Consider the following 23,584-nt stretch of genomic DNA (forward strand, 5'->3'; position numbering starts at 1 on the left):
CACCCATTCTGAAACTAACTGCAGCTCTTTGTTAAGTGTTGCGGTCATTTCAATTCGCTGTAGTAGCTGACGTGTATAGTGTTGTGTCATCCGCATACATACAGTAGATACACTGGCTTTACTCAAACATTTTAAAAAGTAAGGGGCCTAGACAGCTGCCCTGGGGATTTCCTGATTCTACCTGGATTGTGTTGGAGAGGCTTACATTAAAGAACACCCTCTGTGTTATGTTAGACAGGTAACTCTTTATCCACAATATAGCAGGGGGTGTAAAGCCTAACATACGTTTTTCCAGCAGCAGACTATGATCAATAATGTCAAAAGCCTCACTGAAAAGCCTCACTGAAGTCAACAAAACAGCCTCCACAATCTTTTGATCACCAATTTCTCTCAGCCAATCATCAGTCATTTGTGTAAGTGATGTGCTTGTTGAATGTCCTTTTCTATAAGTGCGCTGAAAGTCTGTTGTCAATTTGTTTACTGTAAAATAGTATTGTATCTGGTCAAACACAATTTTATCCAAAAGTTTACTAAGGGTTGGTAACAGGCTGATTGGTCGGCTATTTGAGCCAGTAAAGGGAGGTTTACTATTCTTGGGTAGTGGAATGACTTTTGCTTCCCTCTAGGTCTGGGTGACACACTTTCTATTAGGCTTAGATTGAAGATATGGCAAATAGGAGTGGCAATATCGTCCGCTATTATCCTCAGTAATTTTCCATCCAAGTTGTCAGACCCTGGTGTCTTGTCATTGTTAATAGACAACAATTATTTTCATCTCTTCCACACTCACTTTATGGAATTCAAATTTACAATGCTTGTCTTTCATAATTTGGTCAGTTATACTTTCATGTGAAGTGTCAGCGTTTGTTGATGGCATGTCATGCCTGAGTTTGCTAATCTTGAAAATTGAAAAAATCATTAAAGTAGTTGGCAATATCAGTGTTTTTTAAATTTATGAGCCATCTGATTCAGAGAATGATGGAGCTGAGTTTGCCATTTTCCCTAAAATGTCATTGAAGGTGTTCCAAAGCTCGCTGTTGATTTCACGTACATTATCAAGCTTTTCACACATATTATTCAGATACTGATAGTTAACACTTGGTGGTCTATAGCAGGTTCCCACAAGGCTTTAGGTGAGGCAGATGAACCTGAAGCCATATTACTTCAACAGTATTTAACATGAGATCCTCTCTAAGCTTTACAGTAATGTGGTTCTGAATATAGACCCGCATCACCGCCCCATTGGCATTTCTGTCTTTTTTGTAGATGTTATAACTATGTATTGCTACCACTGTATCATCAAATGTATTATATAAGTGAGTTTCAGATATAGTTAGAATATGAATGCCATCTGTTACTAGCTAGTTATAGTTATTGATTTCATGAACTTTGTTTCTTAGCCTACATATTTTAATGTGGGCTATTTTTTAGCAATTTTATGGGATGCTTGATTGTTTTTATTGCTTTACTGGGAAGCTTATCAGATGTAGACATGCTTATGTTATTTATGTTTGATTAGGGTGAGCTTCACACAGTGGACTTCCTACTAGGGCACACACCGCCTCAGTGCTAACAGTATAACTCTGGTTCATAGGCACTTGATTACTGCATACAATAGCTGTAGTTTGATTCAGTACTGGTACATTTGTAAAAGTTAAAAGTTAAAGTAAACTGTGCCTTGGTAGACACGCACATTGTATAGTAGGAAATCATTGAAAACCAGTAAAGTTTCATATTTCAATCCTAGGAAATCCGACAGTAGTGTGTCATACAGAGCTTGTCAGCATGTTGGGATCTGGGTCCTTCCACCAAATCGGCGCCCTTTAAGAAGTGTAACTTGATCATAAAAAACTTTAGATTTCACAAAATGTTAACATTCTGTCATAAATAGCACATGTTCAACTTCATAGAAAAAAACATGTTTTCCCATCTCAAATTACTATAGTAAGTGTCTATTAAGTGCCAAATAAAGTAACAGGGTTGACCATATTAGAGTTGAAGATGTAATCTTAAATACCTTTATTCATAAAAAAAATAACATTTATTGAATTCACCATGTGGTCTATATTAAAGGGCACTTAATTTAATATAACAGGCTTTGAAAATGTAATATTCAGTATTGGTGCACAATACTTAAAATAAAAATCATTGCAAAAGGCACTATTTTCGTGGAACGACCTAGTTACTGTAAGCAGGGCTGGGTAAGACATGTTGTTAGATAGAGATCAGCCCAAACACCACTGTACTGTCAGAGAGCTGTCAGCAGATGCCAGCTGCTGCTGCAACGCCCATGAACACCCACACACACACCAGCGTTACCTCCTGCACTCCAGGATAATGGAGATGGAGGCAGAGACGAAGGGCTCATTAGTGCCTTTGAGTCCTACTCCTCTCCCTCACACTGTGACCCCTCCATCCAGAGGAGTCAGTGACTGCTGTAGACATCCGGCTCAGAGGCAGCCCAGAGACAGGGTAGGTCACCGCTCTGGGCCTGCAACAGCCTGATAGGGGAACCTGAACAGCACATATATAAATCAAACTTGATGTTCTCTGACTGGCTTGATATCACATGCTGTCACGTGCTGTCATGGGTTTTCGTTACCACCATCATTCACAGTTTTAACAAAGCGGAGAGAACTGCTCCTTTGATAGAAAGTTATAACAAGCGCAACACAGTTTCACTCTTTTTATTTAGTTAATTTGATAGTGTGCAGTCTTTTTAAGAGGTCAAATGAAGCTATATCACACCATACTGTGTGCTCTTTACTCTTACAATAATCACTCCATTTCATGCTCTAATAAGCGTATTTGACCACATACAGTATAGTAATCCATTTTATTTCCTACATTACTTAACATTGATAAAATCCCGTGAGTGGCAGCCATGCTGAATTAAAGTCTGCAATGTTTTAAACTGCTGCTCTGTTGGATCCTCTTATACCGGGGTGTCTTCCAGCTGGGTGGCTTATGATAACTGAGAGATAATGAAATATGCATTGAAACACACACATGCAGCAACAGAGCGGGAAGATAGAGAGAGAGAGAGAGAAGGGGGGTTGGGTAGAGGTTGAGAAGAGAAAGAGAGAGAGAGTGCAGGGAGAAGAGTGCAGAGAAATATTTAGTTTAATATGTGATGGTCTCTAAAGGATGAAAGGATAAGGATTGACATTTCAATTTGCCTATCATTATTAACCATTGCATAGGAAGATAGTATTCATCCCGTTCCCTGCTCATACCAGCACACTGGCAAGCCAAAAAATAACAAATTAATTCAATTTTTTTTTGATTATTTATAAATGTACATGTGAAGGCAGGTGTATTATAATTGATGTATTACAAGTCATTGAATATCTGTCATATGTATTCAATTAATTAGTGTCTTGACTTGAATGATGCCTTTTACTTATGTTAGTATTTTTGTTCATGTTTTGTTATGGGAACAGGTTTGTAGAGGTGTATTGTAACCTACCTAGCCAGAGAGTCATGTGGTAGTAGACTGAGTATCCTGCGGTATATATTGTATGTGTGAATTGTGCAATTTTATTTCAGAAATTAAGAAACAAAGGCCATAATGACCTGTGTGCCAGTCCTGATCCAGATGACTGTTTTGGGCACAGCCCCCTCATGGACGACCGTTTCGGCAAACTAAGCGAAGAGAGTGATTTAATGTACAAGCGCTGTGGTGTAAGTACTTTTTCCCTCTCCTGCCATTTTGTGTTGATTCCTGTTTTTATGTTGATGTTCACTACAGGCGCTAAACAAGAAAGAACACAGAGGCTGTGATAGCCCGGACCCTGATGCCTCATATGTCCTCACCCCTCACACAGAAGAAAAGTATAAAAAAATTAATGAGGAGTTTGATAATATGATGAGAAATCATAAAATCGTAAGTAAATGCAATGATTTTGCTGCTTGGCTTTGTGGCACAAAGGATTTTGACCTCCTTTTGGTTTGACTTTTTCTTCTTTTTTTAATTATCCCACCCTGCAACCTCTGTCAACTACTATAAGCAAACATGGACTATTCAAGCATAACCTTTTTTCTGTTCATTGGAAGTGTATTTGTTTATTTTGTTGATTTGTTCTGCAACTTATATTTTGGTACACCCTGATAAGATCACATTGTTATGACAGGTTGAACCTTTTTAAAGCTCTATTGGGAAGATCATATTGAAAACTATAAGAAAAGGAAAGTGCATTTTTGTTATTGTGGAGGAGAAGCTTCTTTATTATAAAAGACACATTTCCCTCTGAAAAAAAGAGGAAGATTCCTCCACTGGCTTAAATATTGACTGGTTCTGTAGCTTTGGTGATTTATGTATTTTTTCCCAAAACCCAATTTTCACCCCCAAGCAGATCGAGAAATTGAATCTCTTTCAGTGCCTGGATCATTTGGCGAAGGGGGGGATAATTTTTTATTCTTTTTTTTTAATCTTCCCTCCCCTTTGCTCATTGTATGATCTTTCCTGGTTTCTCATCTTGGTGGGTCCTCCATTCACTTGGGCAATTCAATAAGTATTCGCCAAATCACAACATCAGTGGACTATCACTGTTTATCTTCCACTCTTTCATCAAGCTACTATCAGACTGGAGGTGACCAAAGTACCCTGGAATTACACAGAGCTTTACCTTAAGACAATAGTGATCTTATTGCGGGTGGCAATCATAGAATCCTGCATAAAGTATAGTGCTTCAACTGTTGTTTTCTCTCTAATTCTGACATGGAGAGCACCATTGTTTGCAATTAACACACTAATAATATCACTAACTGACTGCCTCACTGAACTATGCTGTGAATGGAGTGGTCTCACTGTCACCAGTTACTCTCACAAACTATTTGGATTGTCAGCACTGCACTGCACTGACATGGAGTTTTGATCCAAAATGCAAGTCGGACGTTTACATACACCTTAGCCAAATATATTTAAACTCAGTTTTTCACAATTCCTGACATGAAATCCTAGTAAAAATTCCCTGTCTTGGGTCAGTTAGAATCACCACTTTATTTTAAGAATGTGAAATGTCAGAATAATAGTAGAGAGAATGATTTATTTCAGCTTTTATTTCTTTCATCACATTCCCAGTGGGTCAGAAGTTTCCTTACACTTAATTATTATTTGGTAGCAGTGCCTTTAAATTGTTTAACTTGGGTCAAACATTTCGGGTAGCCTTCCACAAGCTTCCCACAATAAGTTGGGTGAATTCCTCCTGACAGAGCTGGTGTAACTGAGTCAGGTTTTTGTAGGCCTCCTTGCTCGCACGCGCTTTTTCAGTTCTTCCCACACATTTTCTATAGGATTGAGGTCAGGACTTTGTGGTCAGGGCTTTGTGATGGCCACTCCAATACCTTGACTTTGTTGTCCTTAAGCCATTTTGCCACAACTTTGGAAGTCATTGTCCATTTGGTAGACTCATTTGCGACCAAGCTTTAACTTCCTGACTGATGCCTTGAGATGTTTCTTCAATATATCCACATCATTTTTCTTCCTCATATTGCCATCTATTTTGTGAAGTCCCTCCTGCAGCAAAGCACCCCCACAACATGATGCTGCCACCCCCTTGCTTCACGCTTGGGATGGTGTTCTTCGGCTTGCAAGCATCCCCCTATTTCCTCCAAACATAACAATGGTCTTTATGGCCATTATGGCCATTTTTGTTTCATCAGACCAGAGGAAATTTCTCAAAAAAGTATGATCTTTGTCCCCATGTGCAGTTCCAAACCGGTCTGGGCTTTTTATGGCGGTTTTGGAGCAGTGCATTTTTTGTTGCTGAGCAGTCTTTCAGGTTATGTCGATATAGGATTTGTTTTACTGTGGATATAGATACTTTTGTACCTGTTTCCTCCAGCATCTTCACAAGGTCCTTTGCTGTTGTTCTGGGATTGATTTGCACTTTTCTCACCAAAGTACGCTCATCTCTAGGAGACAGAATGCTTCTCCTTCCTGAGCAGTATGATGGCTGCGTGGTCCCATGGTGTTTATACTTGCGTTCTAATGCTTGTACAAATGAACGTGTTACCTTCAGGCGTTTGGAAATTGCTCCCAAGGATGAACCAGACTTGTGAAGGTCAAAAATTCTTTGGCTGATTTCTTTTGATTTTCCCATGATGTCAAGCAAAGAGGCACTGAGTTTAAAGGTAGGCCTTGAAATAAATCCACAGATACACCTCCAATTGACTCAAATGATGTCAATTACCCTATCAGAAGCTTCTAAAGCCATTTCTGGAATTCTCCAAGGCACAGTCAACTTAGTGTATGTAAACTTCTGACCTACTGACCTATAAGTTAAATAATCTGTCTGTAAACAATTGTTGGAAAAATTACCTGTGTCATGCACAAAGTAGACGTCCTAACCGACTTGTGAAAACTATAGTTTGTTAACAAGAAATTTGTGGAGTGGTTGAAAAACGAGTTTTTCAGTGTATGTAAACTTCCGACTTCAACTGTATATTTTGGGAAATAACACAATTAGACTATCCGGATAAAAATAAGAAACGTTGATGATTTGCAGTGCTGACTATTACAATGCAAGTCTGAACACCTGGTACAAGACACTTGCTATTGTGCACGTTTTGATCTGTAATGTTTTTTAAATAGCAAAGTTATTGTTTTGTGCATTTACAGAAATATAGTGGTCATCTGTTAATTTTATACATTAGTATTTATATATTATACAGGCTTATGTCAGCATCCAATAAACCTAGATTTGGAACATTGCCATCAGTTAATAGGACTGCTCTGTTAACCATACCAATGTGATTGATGTGGCGCCATCTCTGCCATTTCCTTCCCAGTGTGACCATCAGCCCAGCGCCAGGTCTTTGATTCTCTTCATGTCTCTGTGTTTCCCTCCTGTAGCCCACAACGCTGCCCCAGCAGAACTTCCCCATGCATGTGGCAGTGCCAGTCTCCAACCAGAATACCATGTCCTACAACCCAGGAGGATCCATGAGCAGCCAGGCCCTGACCCAGGCCGCAGCCTCTCTGAGTGACAGCGGGATGCTCTCCCCCCCTCAGGCCTCCTTACACAGGAGCGGGGGTCAGCAGAGGCCCTCCACTCAAGGCAATGCGGGTCAGTTCCACTACACCTCACTGTTGTTTTCACTACACCTGACAATAGTACGTACATGGTGGTAACTATGTATGTACTTCTCCTATGAAGTAGTGATGCACGACATACGCCTAGTTTCCTGAAACGAGTCACATATGAACACGTTTATTTTAGGTTATATAAAGAACATGATTTAATGAAAAGCAGAAAACAGACACAACATTGTTTCACATTCTTTAATAAACAGAAACAGGCAATTGGCTACACAGCTGGCTTCACAGTTTCCCCACCAAATAGGCCTACAAGGAAACACGACATATCTCGATGATGTTGAGTACGTGATGGTCTGTGGGTTACTTATTACCTTCCACAAAAAGTTTTGCTTGACAAAAAGATGAGTAAGAATTCTACATTCCATGTATTCTGGAGCATGAGTCCAGCTTCTTTGGAAGGATTGAGTGCTGTATCCAGGCTGATCCCTGGCTCCCAGCTGAAGGATGCAGATGGTTAATCATATAATTTCATGCATCTTATTAGCTGGCATGCTGGGAAGGACAGACCTGGCGTGGGCCCCAGCCCAGCCGGAAAAGTATGTCCTCAGGAGGTACTGATTAGTTCACTCTTGCTCTGCCCGACAGGCCCTCAGCTCAACCGGCTGCATACATTTGCCTACGACATGGTCAACGGCCTCTCTTGTCAGTTTCAATTGGTCATTCCATGCTCTTTGGCACACTTCATTGCATGCGAGGGGACTGTGTTGTCTGTATGTGAGGGGAGCATTAAAGCTGTAATATGTAACTTTTTGGCAGACCTAAGCAAATTCCCATAGAAATGTGAGTTATAGATATGTCATTCTCATTGAAAGCAAGTCTAAGAAGTGGTATATCATTTCTATATGCTCTATTTCTATTCTTCCAATCATAAGTTTAATTTGTGTGTCTTTTACTTTCGTTTTTGTACACCAGCTTCATTTAGCTGAAAATACAATATTTTTAGTGGTTTAAAAAAAATTGTTTTTTTTTCACCCAAGTTTAGATGGTAAAATGATTCTCTACACTATAGAGTGCTTGTTTTGCCACAAACTGAAATTAGTCAAACTATTAGAATTTTAGCAACCAGGAAATAGTGGAGCGATTTCAACCGGCTCAAATCAGTCTTATGTAGCAATATCTGAAATTGTGTGTTTTATATTGGATAAAAGTAGAGACTCAAAATGGTAAATCATACACTACAGTCGTGGCCAGAAGTTTTGAGAATGACACAAATATTAATTTTCACAAAGTCTGCTGCCTCAGTTTGTATGGTGACAATTTGCATATACTTCAGAATATTATGAAGAGTAATCAGATGAATTGCAATTAATGTCACGCCCTGGTCTTAGTATTTTGTGTTTTCTTTATTATTTTGGTCAGGCCAGGGTGTGACATGGGTTTATTTATGTGGTGTGTTTTGTCTTGGGGGTTTCGTAGGTATTGGGATTGTGGCTTAGTGGGGTGTTCTAGCATAGTCTATGGCTGTCTGGAGTGGTTCTCAATCAGAGGCAGGTGTTTATCGTTGTCTCTGATTGGGAACCATATTTAGGCAGCCATATTCTTTGAGTGTTTGGTGGGTGATTGTTCCTGTCTTTGTGTTTGTTGTCACCAGATAGGCTGTTTAGGTTTTCTCACGTTTGTTGTTTTGTATTATGTTCATGTTTGAGTTTTTCCTTTATTAAAGAACATGAACACCAACTACGCCGTATTTTGGTCTGATCCTTGCTACACCTCCTCGTCAGAGGAGGAGATAGAAGAAAACCGTAACAATTAATTGCAAAGTCCCTCTTTGCCATGCAAATTAACCGAATCCCTTAAAAACATTTCCACTGCATTTCAGCCAAGCCACAAAAGGACCAGCTGACATCATGTCAGTGATTCTCTCGTTAACACAGGTGTGTTGACGAGGACAAAACTGGAGATCACTCTGTCATGCTGATTGAGTTCGAATAACAGACTGGAAGCTTCAAAAGGAGAGTGGTGCTTGGAATCATTGTTCTACGTCTGTCAACCATGGTTACCTGCAAGGAAACATGTGTCGTCATCATTGCTTTGCACAAAAAGGGCTTCACAGGCAAGGATATTGCTGCCAGTAAGATTGCGCCTAAATCAACCATTTATTGGATCATCAAGAACTTCAAGGAGAGCGGTTCAATCGTTGTGAAGAAGGCTTCGGGGCGCCCAAGAAAGTCCAGCAAGCGCTAGGACGTCTCCTAATGTTGATTCAGCTGCGGGATCGGGGCACCACCAGTACAGAGCTTCCTCAGGAATGGCAGCAGGCCGGTGTGAGTGCATCTGCACGAACAGTGAGGCGAAGACTTTTGGAGGATGGCCTGGTGTCAAGAAGGGCAGCAAAGAATCCACTTCTCTTCAGGGACAGACTGATATTCTGCAAAGGTTACAGGGATTGAACTGCTCAGAACTGGGGTAAAGTCATTTTCTCTGATGAAACCCCTTGCCAATTGTTTGGCGCTTCCGGAAAAAAGCTTGTCCGGAGAAGACAAGGTGAGCGCTACCATCAGTCCTGTGTCATGCCAACAATAAAGCATCCTGAGAACATTCATGTGTGGGGTTGCTTCTCAGCCAAGGGAGTGGGCTCACTCACAATTGTGCCTAAGAACACAGCCATGAATAAAGAATGGTACTAACATGTCCTCCGAGAGCAGCATCTCCCAACCATCTAGGAACAGTTTGGTGACGAACAGTGCCTTTTCCAGCATGATGGAGCACATTACCAAAAGGCAAAAGTGATAACTAAGTGGCTCGGGGAACAAAACATCCCCAGACCTTAATCCCATTGAGAACTTGTGACCAATCCTCAAGAGGCGGGTGGACAAACAAACACCCACAAATTCTGACAAACTCCAAGCATTGATTATGCAAGAATGGGTTGCCATCAGTCAGGATGTGGCCCTGAAGTTAATTGACAGCATGCCCGGGCGGATTGCAGAGGTCTTGAAAAAGAAGTACTGCAAATATTGACTCTTTGCATCAACGTCATGTAATTGTCAATAAAAGCCTTTGACACTTATGAAATGCTTGTAATTATACTTCAGTATTCCATAGTAACATCTGACAAAAATGTCTAAAGACACTGAAGCAGCAAACTTTGTGGAAATTAATATTTGTGTCATTCTCAAAAATGTTGGCCACCACTGTACAGTTGAGGAACAATGGGAAAGTCATTATGCTTTGAAAGTTGATAAACTTGTAAACTCACTTTTGAGAAAATGTCCTTTGAATGTTTTGTTACTATTTAACCATGGCAATGTGACTGGGAATATGGCAAAGGCAAAGTGGAGTTGTAATTCAACGGCTCAAACACGAGACGTATGTGGCAGGGTCTACAGGCAATCATGGACTACAAAAGGAAAACCAGCCACATCGTGGACACCAACGTTTTGGATCCAGACAGGCTAAACACATTATTTCCCCGCTTTGAGGATAACAAAGTGCCACAGACGCAGCCAGCTACCAAGGACTGTGGGCTCTCCTTCTCTGTGGCTGGCCCAGACGGCATCCCTAGCAGCGTCCTCAGAGCAAGTGCAGACCAGCTGACTGGTGTGTTTACAGACATATTCCCTATCCCAGTCTGCTGTCCCCACTTCCAGATGGCCACCATTGTATCTGTACCCAAGAATGCAAAAGAAACCTAACTAAATTACTATCTTCCCATAGCACTCACTTCTGTCATCATGAAGTGCTTTGAGAGGCTAGTCAAGGATCATGTCACCTCCACCTTACCGGTCACCTTAGACCCACTTCAATTTGCTTACCGCCCCAATAGGTCCACAGACGATGCCGTCGCCATCATACTACACACTGGCCTATGCCATCTGCACAAGAGGAAAACCTATGTAAGAATGCTGTTCATTGACTATAACTCAGTATTCAACAACATAGTACCCTCCAAGATCATCATTAACCTCGCGGCCCTGGGTCTGAACCCCATCCTGTGCATTTGGGTCCTGGACTTCCTAACAGGCCGCTCCCAGGTGGTGATGGTAGGAAACATCATCTCCACTTTGCTGATCCTCAACACTGGGGCCCCACAAGGGTGAGTGCTCAGCCCCCTCCTGTACTCCCTGTTCATCCATGACTGCATGACAATGCACGACACAACAGTATTAGGCTTGATTACCAACAATAACGAGACAACCTACAGGGAGGAGGTGAGGGCTCTGGGAGTGTGGTGTCAGGAAAATAACTGCTCACTCAACGTCAACAAAACAAAGGGGATGATCGTGGACTTCAGGAAACAGCAAAGGGAGCACCCCCCCTATCGACGAGACAGCAGTGAAGAAGGTGGAAAGTTAAGTTCCTCGACGTACATATCACTGACAAACTGTAATGGTCCACCCAGACAGTGTGGTGATGAAGGCGCAACAGCGCCTCTTCAACCTCAGGAAGCTGGAGAAATTTGGTGTGTCACCTAAAACCCTCACAAACTTTTACATATGTACAGTTGAGAGCATCCTGTCGGGCTGTATCATCACCTGGCATGGCTACTGCACCGCCCACAACCGCAGGGCTCTCCAGAGGGTGGTGCGGTCTGCACAACGCTTCACGGGGGGCAAACTACTTGCCCTCCAGGACACCTACAGCATCCAATGTCATAGGAAGACCAAAAAGATAATCAAAGCCAACCACCCAAGCCACTGCCTATTCACCCCGCTGTCATCCAGAAGGCGAGGTCAGTGCAGATGCATCACATTTGGGATCGATCGACTGAAAAACAGCTTCTATCTCAAGGCCATCAGACTGTTAAATAGCCATCACTAGCACAGAGAGGCTGCTGCCTACATACACAGACTTGAAATCATTGGCCACTTTAATAAATGGAACAATAGTCACTTACATTTTTATTTTTTACATTTATATAACCAGGTAGGCTAGTTGAGAACAAGTTCTCATTTACAACTCCGACCTGGCCAAGATAAAGCAAAGCAGTTCGACACATACAACAAAACAGAGTTACACATGCAATAAACAAACATACAGTCAATATTACAGTAGAAAAAAGTCTATATACAGTGTATGCAAATGAGGTAGGATAAGGGAGCTAAGGCAATATACAGGCCATGGTGGCGAAGTAATTACAATATAGCAATTAAACACTGGAATGGTAGATGTGCAGAAGATGAATGTGCATAGAGATACTGTGGTGCAAAGGAGCAAAATAAATAAATACCTACAGTATGGGGATGAGGTAGTTGGATGGGCTATTTACAGATGGGCTATGTACAGGCTGCTCTGACAGCTAGTGAGGGAGATAGGAGTCTCCAGCTTCAGTGATTATTGCAGATCATGCCAGTCATTGGCAGCAGAGAACTGGAAGTTAAGGCGGCCAAAGGAAGAATTGGCTTTGGGGGTGACCAGTAAGATATACCTGCTGCAGCGCGTGCTACGGGTGGGTGCTGCTATGGTGACCAGTGAGCTGAGATAAGGCGGGGCTTTACCTTGCAGAGACATGTAGATGACCTGGAGCCAGTGGGTTTGGCGATGAGTATGAAGCGAGGGCCAGCCAACGAAAGCGTACAGGTTCCAGTGGTGGGTAGTATATGGGGCTTTGGTGACAAAATAGATGGCACTGTGATAGACTGCATCCAATTTGTTGAATAGAGTGTTGGAGGCTATTTTGTAAATGACATCGCCGAAGTCGAGGATCGGTAGGATGGTCAGTTTTACGAGGGTATGTTTGGCAGCATGAGTGAAGGATGCTTTGTTGCGAAATAGGAAGCCGATTCTAGATTTCGAGATGCTTAATGTGAGTCTGGAAGGAGAGTTTACAGTCTAACCAGACACCTAGGTATTTGTAGTTGTCCACATATTGTAAGTCAGAACCGTCCAGAGTAGTGATGCTGGACGGGCAGGCAGGTGCGGGCAGCGATCGGTTGAAGAGCATGCATTTAGTTTTACTTGCATTTAAAACCAGTTATGCATTAGGGGGCGCTATTAAAATTTGGGGATGAAAAACATTCCCGTTTTAAACATGATATTTTGTCATGAAAAGATGCTCGACTATGCATATAATTGACATCTTTGGAAAGAAAACACTCTGACGTTTCCAAAACTGCAAAGATATTGTCTCTGAGTGCCACAGAACTGATGTTACAGGCGAAACCCAGATAAAAATCCAACCAGGAAGTGCCGCATTTTTTTAAACCGCCTCATGCCAATGACTCCTTATATGGCTGTGAATGAGCTACGAATGAGCTTACGTTTTCCACGTATTTCCCAAGGTGTCTAGAGCATTGTGACGTCTTTTTACGCATTTCCATTGAAGAATAGCCGTAAGGGACCACATATAGCAATGGTCACATGGTGTCTCCCGCAGAAAATCTTGCGTAAAATACTGAGGTAGCCATTTTTCCAATCGCTTCTTATGAGAAACCAATTGCCTCGACGGATATATTATCGAATATATATGTTAAAAACACCTTGAGGATGGATCCTAAACAACGTTTGCCGTGTTTCTGTCGATATTATGGAGTTAATTTTGAAAAAAGTTTTGCGTTGTAATGGTAGCATTTTCCGGTCGATTTCTCAGCCAAGCATGATGAACAAGCGGGAGCTATTTGCTATCTAACTGGGAGTCTCCTGAGTGAAAGCAACCAAAGTTCTTCAAAGGTAAATTATTTAATTTGGTTGCTTTTCTTATTTTCGTGAAAATGTTGCCTGCTGCCAGCAGAGCCTAGCATAGCATTATGCCATGATAAACTTACACAAATGCTTGTCTAGCGTTGGCTGTAACGCATATTTTGAAAATCTGAGATGACAGTGTTGTTAACAAAAAGCTTGTGTAAGCTTGTGTTTGAATATATTTATTTCATTTCATTTGCGATTTTCATGAATAGGAAAAGTTACTAGGGGTATTTATGTCCGCTGCATTATGCTAATTCGTTTGAGGCTATGATTACGATCCCGGATCCGGGATTGCTCGTCGCAAGAGGAAGAGCAGTTGGAGGCCAAGGAAGGAGAGTTGCATGGCATGGAAGCTCATCTGGAGGTTAGTTAACACAGTGTCTAAAGAAGGGCCAGAGGTATACAGAATGGTGTCGTCTGCGTAGAGGTGGATCAGGGAATCACCAGCAGCAAGAGCGACATCATTGATGTATACAGAGACGAGAGTCAGCCCGAGAATTGAGCCTTGTGACACCCCCATACAAACTGCCAGAGGTCCAGACAACAGGCCCTCCGATTTGACACACTGAACTTGATCAGAGAAGTAGTTGGTGAACCAGGTGAGGCAATCATTTGAGATACCAAGGCTGTTGAGTCTGCCGATAAGAATGTGGTGATGGACAGAGTCGAAAGCCTTGGCTAGGTCGATGAATACGGCTGCGCATTAATGTATCTTATCGATGGCGGTTTTGATATCGTTTAGAACCTTGAGCATGGCTGAGGTGCACCCATGACCAGCTCTGAAACCAGATTGCATAGCGGAGAAGGTACGGTGGGATTCGAAATGGTCGTTGATCTGTTTGTTAACTTGGCTTTCGAAGACCTTAGAAAGGCAGGGTAGGATAGATATAGGTCTGTAGCAGTTTGGGTCTAGAGTGTCTCCCCCTTTGAAGAGGGGGATGACAGCGGCAGCTTTCCAATCAATGGGAATCTCAGACGATACGAAAGAGAGGTTGAACAGGCTAGTAATAGGTGTTGCAACAATTTCGGCAGATAATTTTATAAAGAGAGGGTCCATATTATCTAGCCTGGCTGATTTGTAATAATAATGTTACTTTAATAGTGTTTACATATCTTACATTACTCATCTCATATGCATATACTGTATTCTATACTATCTACTGTATCTTAGTCTATGCCGCTCTGACATTGCTCATCCATATATTCTTAATTCCATTCCTTTATTTGTGTGTATTAGGTATTTGTTGTGAAATTGTGAGATACTAATGGTTACTGTAGATATTGCTGCACTGTCGGAACTGGAAGCACAAGCCTTTCGCAACACCCGCAATAACATCTGCTACACACGTGTATGTGACCAATAAAATGTGTATTTGATTTGATTTGATTATTACTATTGGAGAGCCCTTATTTGTCTACACCCATCGTTCACACCCTCTGAAGCTTTATCCCCACCCATCTCTTTAAGGGTTGACTGAGCGTTCTGTACTAACAACAGCCGTCAAGCACCCAAGCTAACTTGCTAGCTACTTCCAGACACAAATAAGAGAACACTGAACATTACTCGCCCTAGCAGAGCTGGTTAGGCTGTTATGTTATCCAGATCGTTGGTGACTGTAACTGTGCTGCTGGCAAGAATTGAATTATGCTTTTTTGCCGATATTCAAAGGGTGTTGAGTGTTCGTAAATTCATCAGCTATTCTTCTCTCTGACACACTCAGACGAGAGTGCTCTGAAATCTGAGTAGATGACCAGACTGAATTTACGAACGCACCCGAAGTGGTTACTTGCATAGTGGAGTCTTTTATGAAGACATGTAGCTAGCTAGCTAGGTAAACAGTGAACCATAATCCCAACACATGACATTACTACCCTGCATGAATCTGCAGGTAGCTAACCAAACAGGTTCAATGTTAGCTAGGTAACATTAGGCTAAAGCTAGCCAAGCAAATGGCTCTGAGATATGAATAATAAGATCATACACGTAACGTTAGCTAGCGAGCCAGCCAGCTAATGTTAGCTAGCTAGCTAACGGTACACTTTAACTTTAAATGAAACCACTTTCTGTCAAAATTTGAAACGTGTAATATCTGAAAATGTAGCTAGCTAGACTATCTTACCCATACACATCATTCATGGATGGATCTCCTGTCGGATGCCATGGTTGCCCTTAATTTGAAGATGTAATCCGGACACAGGTGTTTTCTCCATCTCCTTAGCTATCATACTCGAATTCAACTGATTTCAAAACACTTATGCAGTTTTACTACATGATATTTAAAAAAAAAAAAGTGTGTTCGACAGGATTCCCTTGAGATACTGACCTGCTCAAATAGACAGAAGCTTGCTATATGGTAGACCAATCCAAACTCATCTCTCGGCATGTCCAGCCCACTCATTACCCACTCATTGGCTTAACCAACTAGGCTCATAATTTAAAAATGTCATTCTTATTTACAGATGGCATACAAGTTTGTTATTAATGCACATGAAAGTTCACATGTACGAGAAGGCAATTCTGCCAAAAACATATTTTGATTAAAATAAAATAAAAATAAGTTCACATTCAAATGGCTCTCCTGTGAAGTAGTGATCCGTGACATGTTGGAGTTGGAGTAATGATGCATCCAAGGCTCCAAGACCAGAGGGACAGGTCTTTATTTGGCAATTTGTTCCAAAGAAGAGGAATAGATGGTTGAGTACAGTAACCGAGTAAAATGGCGACAGCTGCTAATGTCTGTCCCTCCGCTATAGTAACACACAATCAAATCACCAAGGACACCAGGAAGGTCACACATCCAACTGTTCCTTCTGGATAGTAACAGAACTAGACTGTCTTTTGTTCTCAATAGATTGCTCACTTTGTGTTGCTCCAAACATGTTTTGTTAAGGGTTTAGAGATGACAACAGTCACTATATTTTCTAAGGGGCTCTCCCTTCATTAGGAACTTGTCTGTGCCTGAAGGAGTTAACATACTAAAGGGTAGTGTTGAGGAGGCTGATTCTCTTTAGCATGTAAATAAATACAAAGTTTCCTTTAAGACTGACACCTCCATACCACCATCCCTCCTCCAGTTTCCTTCCTCCTATTGACAGGTGCATCTGTTATTCCCAGGAAGTAACAAGGCAGCCCTTATATGGCTGGAGAGAGCCTGCAAGATGCCTAGGCCAGCAGAACCCTGGAGGTATTCCGGCCATGACATCCCTCTAAGTCTTCTGTACACAATGACCGGACAGCCTGTCATGGCTGCTATGTGCTCTGTGAGAGGCAGAGGCAGAGGCAGGTGGACATTAACCACTTTCCTTGCCAGGCAGGCCACTGTGTCTCATATGATACAATATTAGGGAGAGTGAATACCTAGTCAGAAACACAAGCACCTGCGATAAAATCTGTAAATCTGTGTACGCGACCAATAAACTTCAATTGTTATATTGCTGTATATAAATATATACACTGCATTCGGAAAGTATTCAGACCCCTTGACTTTTACCACATTTTGTTACGTTACGGCCTTATTCTAAAATGTATTCAATAGTTTTTTTTCTCAACAATCTACATACAATACCCCATATTGACAAAGCAAAAACACGTTTTTAGAAATGTTTGCAAATGTATTAAAAATAAAAATGGAAATATCACATTTACATAAGTATTCAGAACCTTTACTCAGTTCTTTGTTGAAGCACCTTTGGCAGTGATTACAGCCTCGAGTCTTCTTGGGTATGACGCTACAAGCTTGGCACACCTGTATTTAGGGAGTTTCTTCCATTCTTCTCTGCAGATCCACTCAAGATCTGTTAGGTTGGATGGGGAGCGTCACTGCAGAGCTATTTTCAGGTCTCTCCAGAGATGTTAGATTGGGTTCAAGTCCGGGCTCTAGCTGGGCCACTCAAGGACATTCAGAGACTTCCCCCGAAGCCACTCCTGCGTTGTCTTGGCTTAGGGTTGTTGTCCTGTTGGAAAGTGAACATTCACCCCAGTCTGAGGTCCTGAGCGCTCTGGAGCATCTCTCTGTACTTTGCTCCATTCATCTGTCCCTCGAGCCTGACTAGTCTCCCAGTCCCTGCCGCTGAAAAACATCCCAACAGTATGATGCCGCCACCACCATGCTTCACTGTAGGAATGGTGCCAGGCTTCCTCCAGACGTGACACTTGCCATTCAGGCAAAATAGTTCAATCTTGGTTTCATCAGAGCAGAGAATCTTGTTTCTCATGGTCTGAGAGTCCTTTAGGTGCCTTTTGGCAAACTCCAAGTGGGCTGTCATGTGCCTTTTACTGAGGAGTGGCTTCTGTCTGGCCACTCTACCATAAAGGCCTGATTGGTGGTGCTGCAGAGATGGTTGTCCTTCTAGAAGGTTCTCCCATCTCCACAGAGAAACTCTGGAGCTTTGTCAGAGTGACCATCGGGTTCTTGATCACCTCCCTGACCAAGGCCCTTCTCCCCCCATTGCTCAGTTTGGCTGGGCGGGCCAGCTCTAGGAAGAGTCTTGGTGGCTCCAAACTTCTTCCATTTAAGAATAATGGAGGCAAATGTGTTCTTTTGGACCTTCAATGCTGAATACATTTTTTGGGACCCTTTGCTAGATCTGTGCCTCAACACAATCCTGTTTCGGAGCTTTATGGACAATTTCTTCGACCTCATGGCTTGGTTTTTGCTCTGACATGCACTGTCAACTGTGGGACCTTATTTATACACAGTTTTGTGCCTTTCCAAAAAATGTCCAAGAATTTAATATAGCACAGGTGGACTCCAATCAAGTTGTAGAAACATCTCAAGGATGATCAATGGAAACAGGATGCACCTGAGCTAAATTTTGAGTCTCATAGCAAAGGGTCTGAATACTTATGTAAATAAGCTATTTCTGTTTTTGCTATGTCATTATGGGTTATTGTGTGTAGATTAATGAGGAAATTGTTTGATTTAATCAATTTTAGAATATGGCTGTCACGTAACAAAATATGGAAAAAGACAAGGGGTCTGAATACATTCCAAATGCACTGAATACTATATACAGACCACTTGACTTTTTCCACATTTTGTTACTCTAAAATTGATTTTAAAAAACAATTTCATCAATCTACAGACAATAGCCCATAATGACTAAGCAAAAACATGTTATTAGAAATGTTTTTTTTAAATGCCATATTTACATAACTATTCAGACCCTTTGCTATGAGACTCAAAAAAAAGTTGTTTTAACATTTTTATTTTACTTTAATTTAACCAGGTAGGCCAGTTGAGAACAAGTTCTCATGACAACTGCGACCTGGCCAAGATAAAGCAACACAGTGCGACAAAAAACAACAACACAGAGTTACATGTGGGATTAACAAAAGTACAGTCAATAACAATAGAAAAATCTATATACAGTGTGTGCAAATGGAGTAAGGAGGTAAGGCAATAAATAGGCCATTGTAGCGAAGTAATTACAATTTAGCAAATTAACACTGGAATGATAGATGTGCAGATGATGATGTGCAAGTAGAAATACTGGAGTGCAAAATATATTTTTGTTAAAGTAAATAAAAACAATATGGGGATGAGGTAGGTAGTTGGATGGACTATTTACAGATGGGCTGTGTGTCACGCCCTGGTCTGAGTATTTTGTGTTTTCTTTATTATTTTGGTCAGGCCAGGGTGTGACATGGGTTTATTATGTGGTGTGTTTTGTGTTTTATTATGTTGTTTTTTTTGTAGGTATTGGGATTGTGATATAGTAGGGTTATCTAGGAAAGTCTATGGTTGCCTGAAGTGGTTCTCAATCAGAGGCAGGTGTTTATCGTTGTCTCTGATTGGGAACCATATTTAGGCAGCCATATTCTTTGAGTGTTTCGTGGGTGATTGTTCCTGTCTCTGTGTTTGTTTGCACCAGTTAGGCTATGTAGGTTTTCGCGTTACGTTTCTTGTTTTGTTAGTTTGTTCATGTGTAGTTTCTTTATTAAAGAACCATGAATCAAAATTACCATGCTGCATTTTGGTCCGATCCTTGCTACACCTCCTCTTCAGAGGAGGAGATAGAAGAAAACCGTAACACTGTGTACAACTGCAGCAATCGGTAAGCTGCTCAGATGCTTAAAGTTAGTGAGGGAGATATAAATCTCCAACTTCAGCGATTTCTGCAATTCGTTCCAGTCATTGGCAGCAGAGAACTGGAAGGAAAGGCGGCCGAATGAGGAAATGGCTTTGGGGGTGACCAGTGAAATATACCTGTTGGAGCGTGTGCTGCGGGTGGGTGCTGCTATGGTGACCAGTGAGCTGAGATAAGGCAGGGCTTTACCTAGCAACGACTTATAGATGACCTGGAGCCAGTGGGTTTGGCGACGGATATGAAGCGAGGGCCAGCCAACGAGAGCATACAGGTCGCAGTTGTGGGTGGTATATGGGGCTTTGGTGACAAAACGGATGGCACTATGATCGAATGCATCCAGTTTGCTGAGTAGAGTGTTGGAGGTTATTTTGTAAATGACATCGCTGAAGTCGAGGATCAGTAGGATAGTCACCCTTGTAAAACTATGTTTGGTAGCGTGAGTGAAGTAGGCTTTGTTGCGAAATAGGAAGCTGATTCTAGATTTCATTTTGGATTGTAGATGCTTAATATGAGTCTGGAAGGAGAGTTTACAGTCTAGCAAGACACTTAGGTATTTGTAGTTGTCCACATATTCTAAGTCAGAACCGTCCAGAGTAGTGATGCTAGAAGAGCATGCATTTAGTTTTACTAGCATTTAAGAGCAGTTGGAGGCCACGGAAGGAGTGTTGTATGACATTGAAGCTCATTTGGAGGTTTGTTAACATAATGTCCAAAGAAGGGCATTGTGGATCAAGGAATCACCTGCAGCAAGAGCGACATTGTTGATATATTCAGAGAAAAGAGTCAGCCCGAGAATTGAACCCTGTGATACCTCCATAGAGACTGCCAAAGGTCTGGACAACAGGCCCTCCGATTTGAGAAGTACAGTGCCTTGCGAAAGTATTCGGCCCCCTTGAACTTTGCGACCTTTTGCCACATTTCAGGCTTCAAACATAAAGATATAAAACTGTATTTTTTTGTGAAGAATCAACAACAAGTGGGACACAATCATGAAGTGGAACGACATTTATTGGATATTTCAAACTTTTTTAACAAATCAAAAACTGAAAAATTGGGCGTGCAAAATTATTCAGCCCCCTTAAGTTAATACTTTGTAGCACCACCTTTTTGCTGCGATTACAGCTGTAAGTCGCTTGGGGTATGTCTCTATCAGTTTTGCACATCGAGAGACTGAAATCTTTTCCCATTCCTCCTTGCAAAACAGCTCGTGCTCAGTGAGGTTGGATGGAGAGCATTTGTGAACAGCAGTTTTCAGTTCTCTCCACAGATTCTCGATTGGATTCAGGTCTGGACTTTGACTTGGCCATTCTAACACCTGGATATGTTTATTTTTTAACCATTCCATTGTAGATTTTGCTTTATGTTTTGGATCATTGTCTTGTTGGAAGACAAATCTCTGTCCCAGTCTCAGGTCTTTTGCAGACTCCATCAGGTTTTCTTCCAGAATGGTCCTGTATTTGGCTCCATCCATCTTCCCATCAATTTTAACCATCTTCCCTGTCCCTGCTGAAGAAAAGCAGGCCCAAACCATGATGCTGCCACCACCATGTTTGACAGTGGGGATGGTGTGTTCAGCTGTGTTGCTTTTACACCAAACATAACGTTTTGCATTGTTGCCAAAAAGTTCAATTTTGGTTTCATCTGACCAGAGCACCTTCTTCCACATGTTTGGTGTGTCTCCCAGGTGGCTTGTGGCAAACTTTAAACAACACTTTTTATGGATATCTTTAAGAAATGGCTTTCTTCTTGCCTCTCTTCCATAAAGGCCAGATTTGTGCAATATACGACTGATTGTTGTCCTATGGACAGAGTCTCCCACCTCAGCTGTAGATCTCTGCAGTTCATCCAGAGTGATCATGGGCCTCTTGGCTGCATCTCTGATCAGTCTTCTCCTTGTATGAGCTGAAAGTTTAGAGGGACGGCCAGGTCTTGGTAAATTTGCAGTGGTCTGATACTCCATTTCAATATTATTGCTTGCACAGTGCTCCTTGGGATGTTTAAAGCTTGGGAAATCTTTTTGTATCCAAATCCGGCTTTAAACTTCTTCACAACAGTATCTCGGACCTGCCTTGTGTGTTCCTTGTTCTCAATGATGCTCTCTGCGCTTTTAACGGGCCTCTGAGACTATCACAGTGCAGGTGCATTTATACGGAGACTTGATTACACACAGGTGGATTGTATTTATCATCATTAGTCATTTAGGTCAACATTGGATCATTCAGAGATCCTCACTGAACTTCTGGAGACAGTTTGCTGCACTGAAAGTAAAGGGACTGAATAATTTTGCACGCCCAATTTTTCAGTTTTTGATTTGTTAAAAAAGTTTGAAATATCCAATAAATGTCGTTCCACTTGTTGTTGATTCTTCACAAAAAAATACAGTTTTATATCTTTATGTTTGAAGCCTGAAATGTGGCAAAAGGTCGCAAAGTTCAAGGGGGCCGAATACTTTCGCAAGGCACTGTAGTTGGTGAACCAGGCGAGACAGTCATTTGAGAAACCAAGGCTATTGAGTCTGCCGATAAGAATACGGTAATTGACAGAGTCGAAAGCCTTGGTCAGGTCGATGAAGACGGCTGCACAGTACTGTCTTTTATGGATGGTGGTTATGATAACGTTTAGTACCTTGAGCGTGGCTGAGGTGCACCCGTGACCAGCTCGGAAACCGGATTGCACAGCAGAGAAGGTACAGAGGGATTCGAAATGGTCAGTGATCTGTTTGTTAACTTGGCTTTCGAAGACTTTAGGAAGGCAGGGCAGGATGGATATAGGTCTGTAACAGTTTGGGTCTAGAGTATCACCCGCTTTGAAGATGGGGATGACCACGGCAGCTTTCCAATCTTTAGGAATCTCGTACGATAAGAAAGAGAGGTTGAACAGACTAGTAACAGGGTTTGCAATAATGACGGTTGATCATTTTTCAAAGAGAGGGTCCAGATTGTCTAGCCCAGCTGATTTGTACGGGTCCAGGTTTTGCAGCTCTTTCAGAACATCTGCTATCTGGATTTGGGTGAAGGAGAAGCTGTGGCGGCTTGGGCCAGTAGCTGTGGGGGTGCAGAGCTGTTGGCCGGGTTTTGGGTAGCCAGGAGAAAAGCATGGCCAGCCGTAGAGAAATGCTTTTTAAAATTTGATTATCGTGGATTTATCGGTGGTGACACTGTTTCCTAGCCTCAGTGCAGTGGGCAGCTGGGAGGAGGAGCTCTTATTCTCCATGGACTTTACAGTGTCCCAAAACGTTTTGGAGTTAGAGCTACAGGATGAAATTGAGTTTCTTGTGTCTTGAATTCAAAATAAATCACAGACTGTCACCAGCAAAGCACCCCCACAACATCACACCTCCATGCTTCTCGGTGGGAACCACACATGCGGTGATCGTCCCCTGAACGAGGCAGTTAACCCACTGTTCCTAGGCCGTCATTGAAAATAAGTTTTGTTCTTAACTGACTTAAAGTTAAATAAAGATATAATTTTTTTTTTTTTATGTTGCAGCGCTTGAGGCGTCACTGCAGACCTGGATTCGATCCCAGGCAGGCAGCACACAATTGTCCAGGTTAGGGAAAAGTTTGGCCAGCAGGGATTTCCTTGTCCCATATCGCTCTGGCGACTCCTTGTGGCTGGTTGCCAGCTGGACGGTGTTTCCTCCGACACATTGGTGCGGCTGGCTTCTGGGTTAAGCTAGTAGCAGTGCAGCGTGGCAGGGTTGTGTTTCGGAGGACGCATGGCTTTCGACCTTTGCCTCTCCCCAGTCCGTAGTGGAGTTGGGACAAG

The 23,584-nt window shown here is 42.0% G+C and overlaps 1 protein-coding gene across 5 annotated transcripts in view; it reads left to right on the forward strand.

Annotated features, from left to right (window-relative positions):
- Nucleotides 1-23,584, forward strand: part of mef2aa (myocyte enhancer factor 2aa) — an 87,209-nt gene that overhangs the window by 44,187 nt on the left and 19,438 nt on the right. For 2 of the 5 annotated variants that reach the window (XM_021598107.3, XM_021598130.3), the window contains exons 3-4: nt 3,550-3,684; nt 6,857-7,070. In XM_021598107.3, coding sequence (XP_021453782.2) covers nt 3,550-3,684; nt 6,857-7,070 — 349 coding nt within the window. Of the gene's footprint in view, nt 1-3,549; nt 3,887-6,856; nt 7,071-23,584 lie in introns of all 5 variants that reach the window. The other 3 variants (XM_036975371.2, XM_021598137.3, XM_090225398.1) reach the window with 2 other exon arrangements.

Source organism: Oncorhynchus mykiss, chromosome 1 (assembly GCF_057628025.1).
Source record: "Oncorhynchus mykiss isolate SJ-2025 chromosome 1, ASM5762802v1, whole genome shotgun sequence".
NCBI classification, from domain to species: Eukaryota; Metazoa; Chordata; class Actinopteri; order Salmoniformes; family Salmonidae; genus Oncorhynchus; species Oncorhynchus mykiss.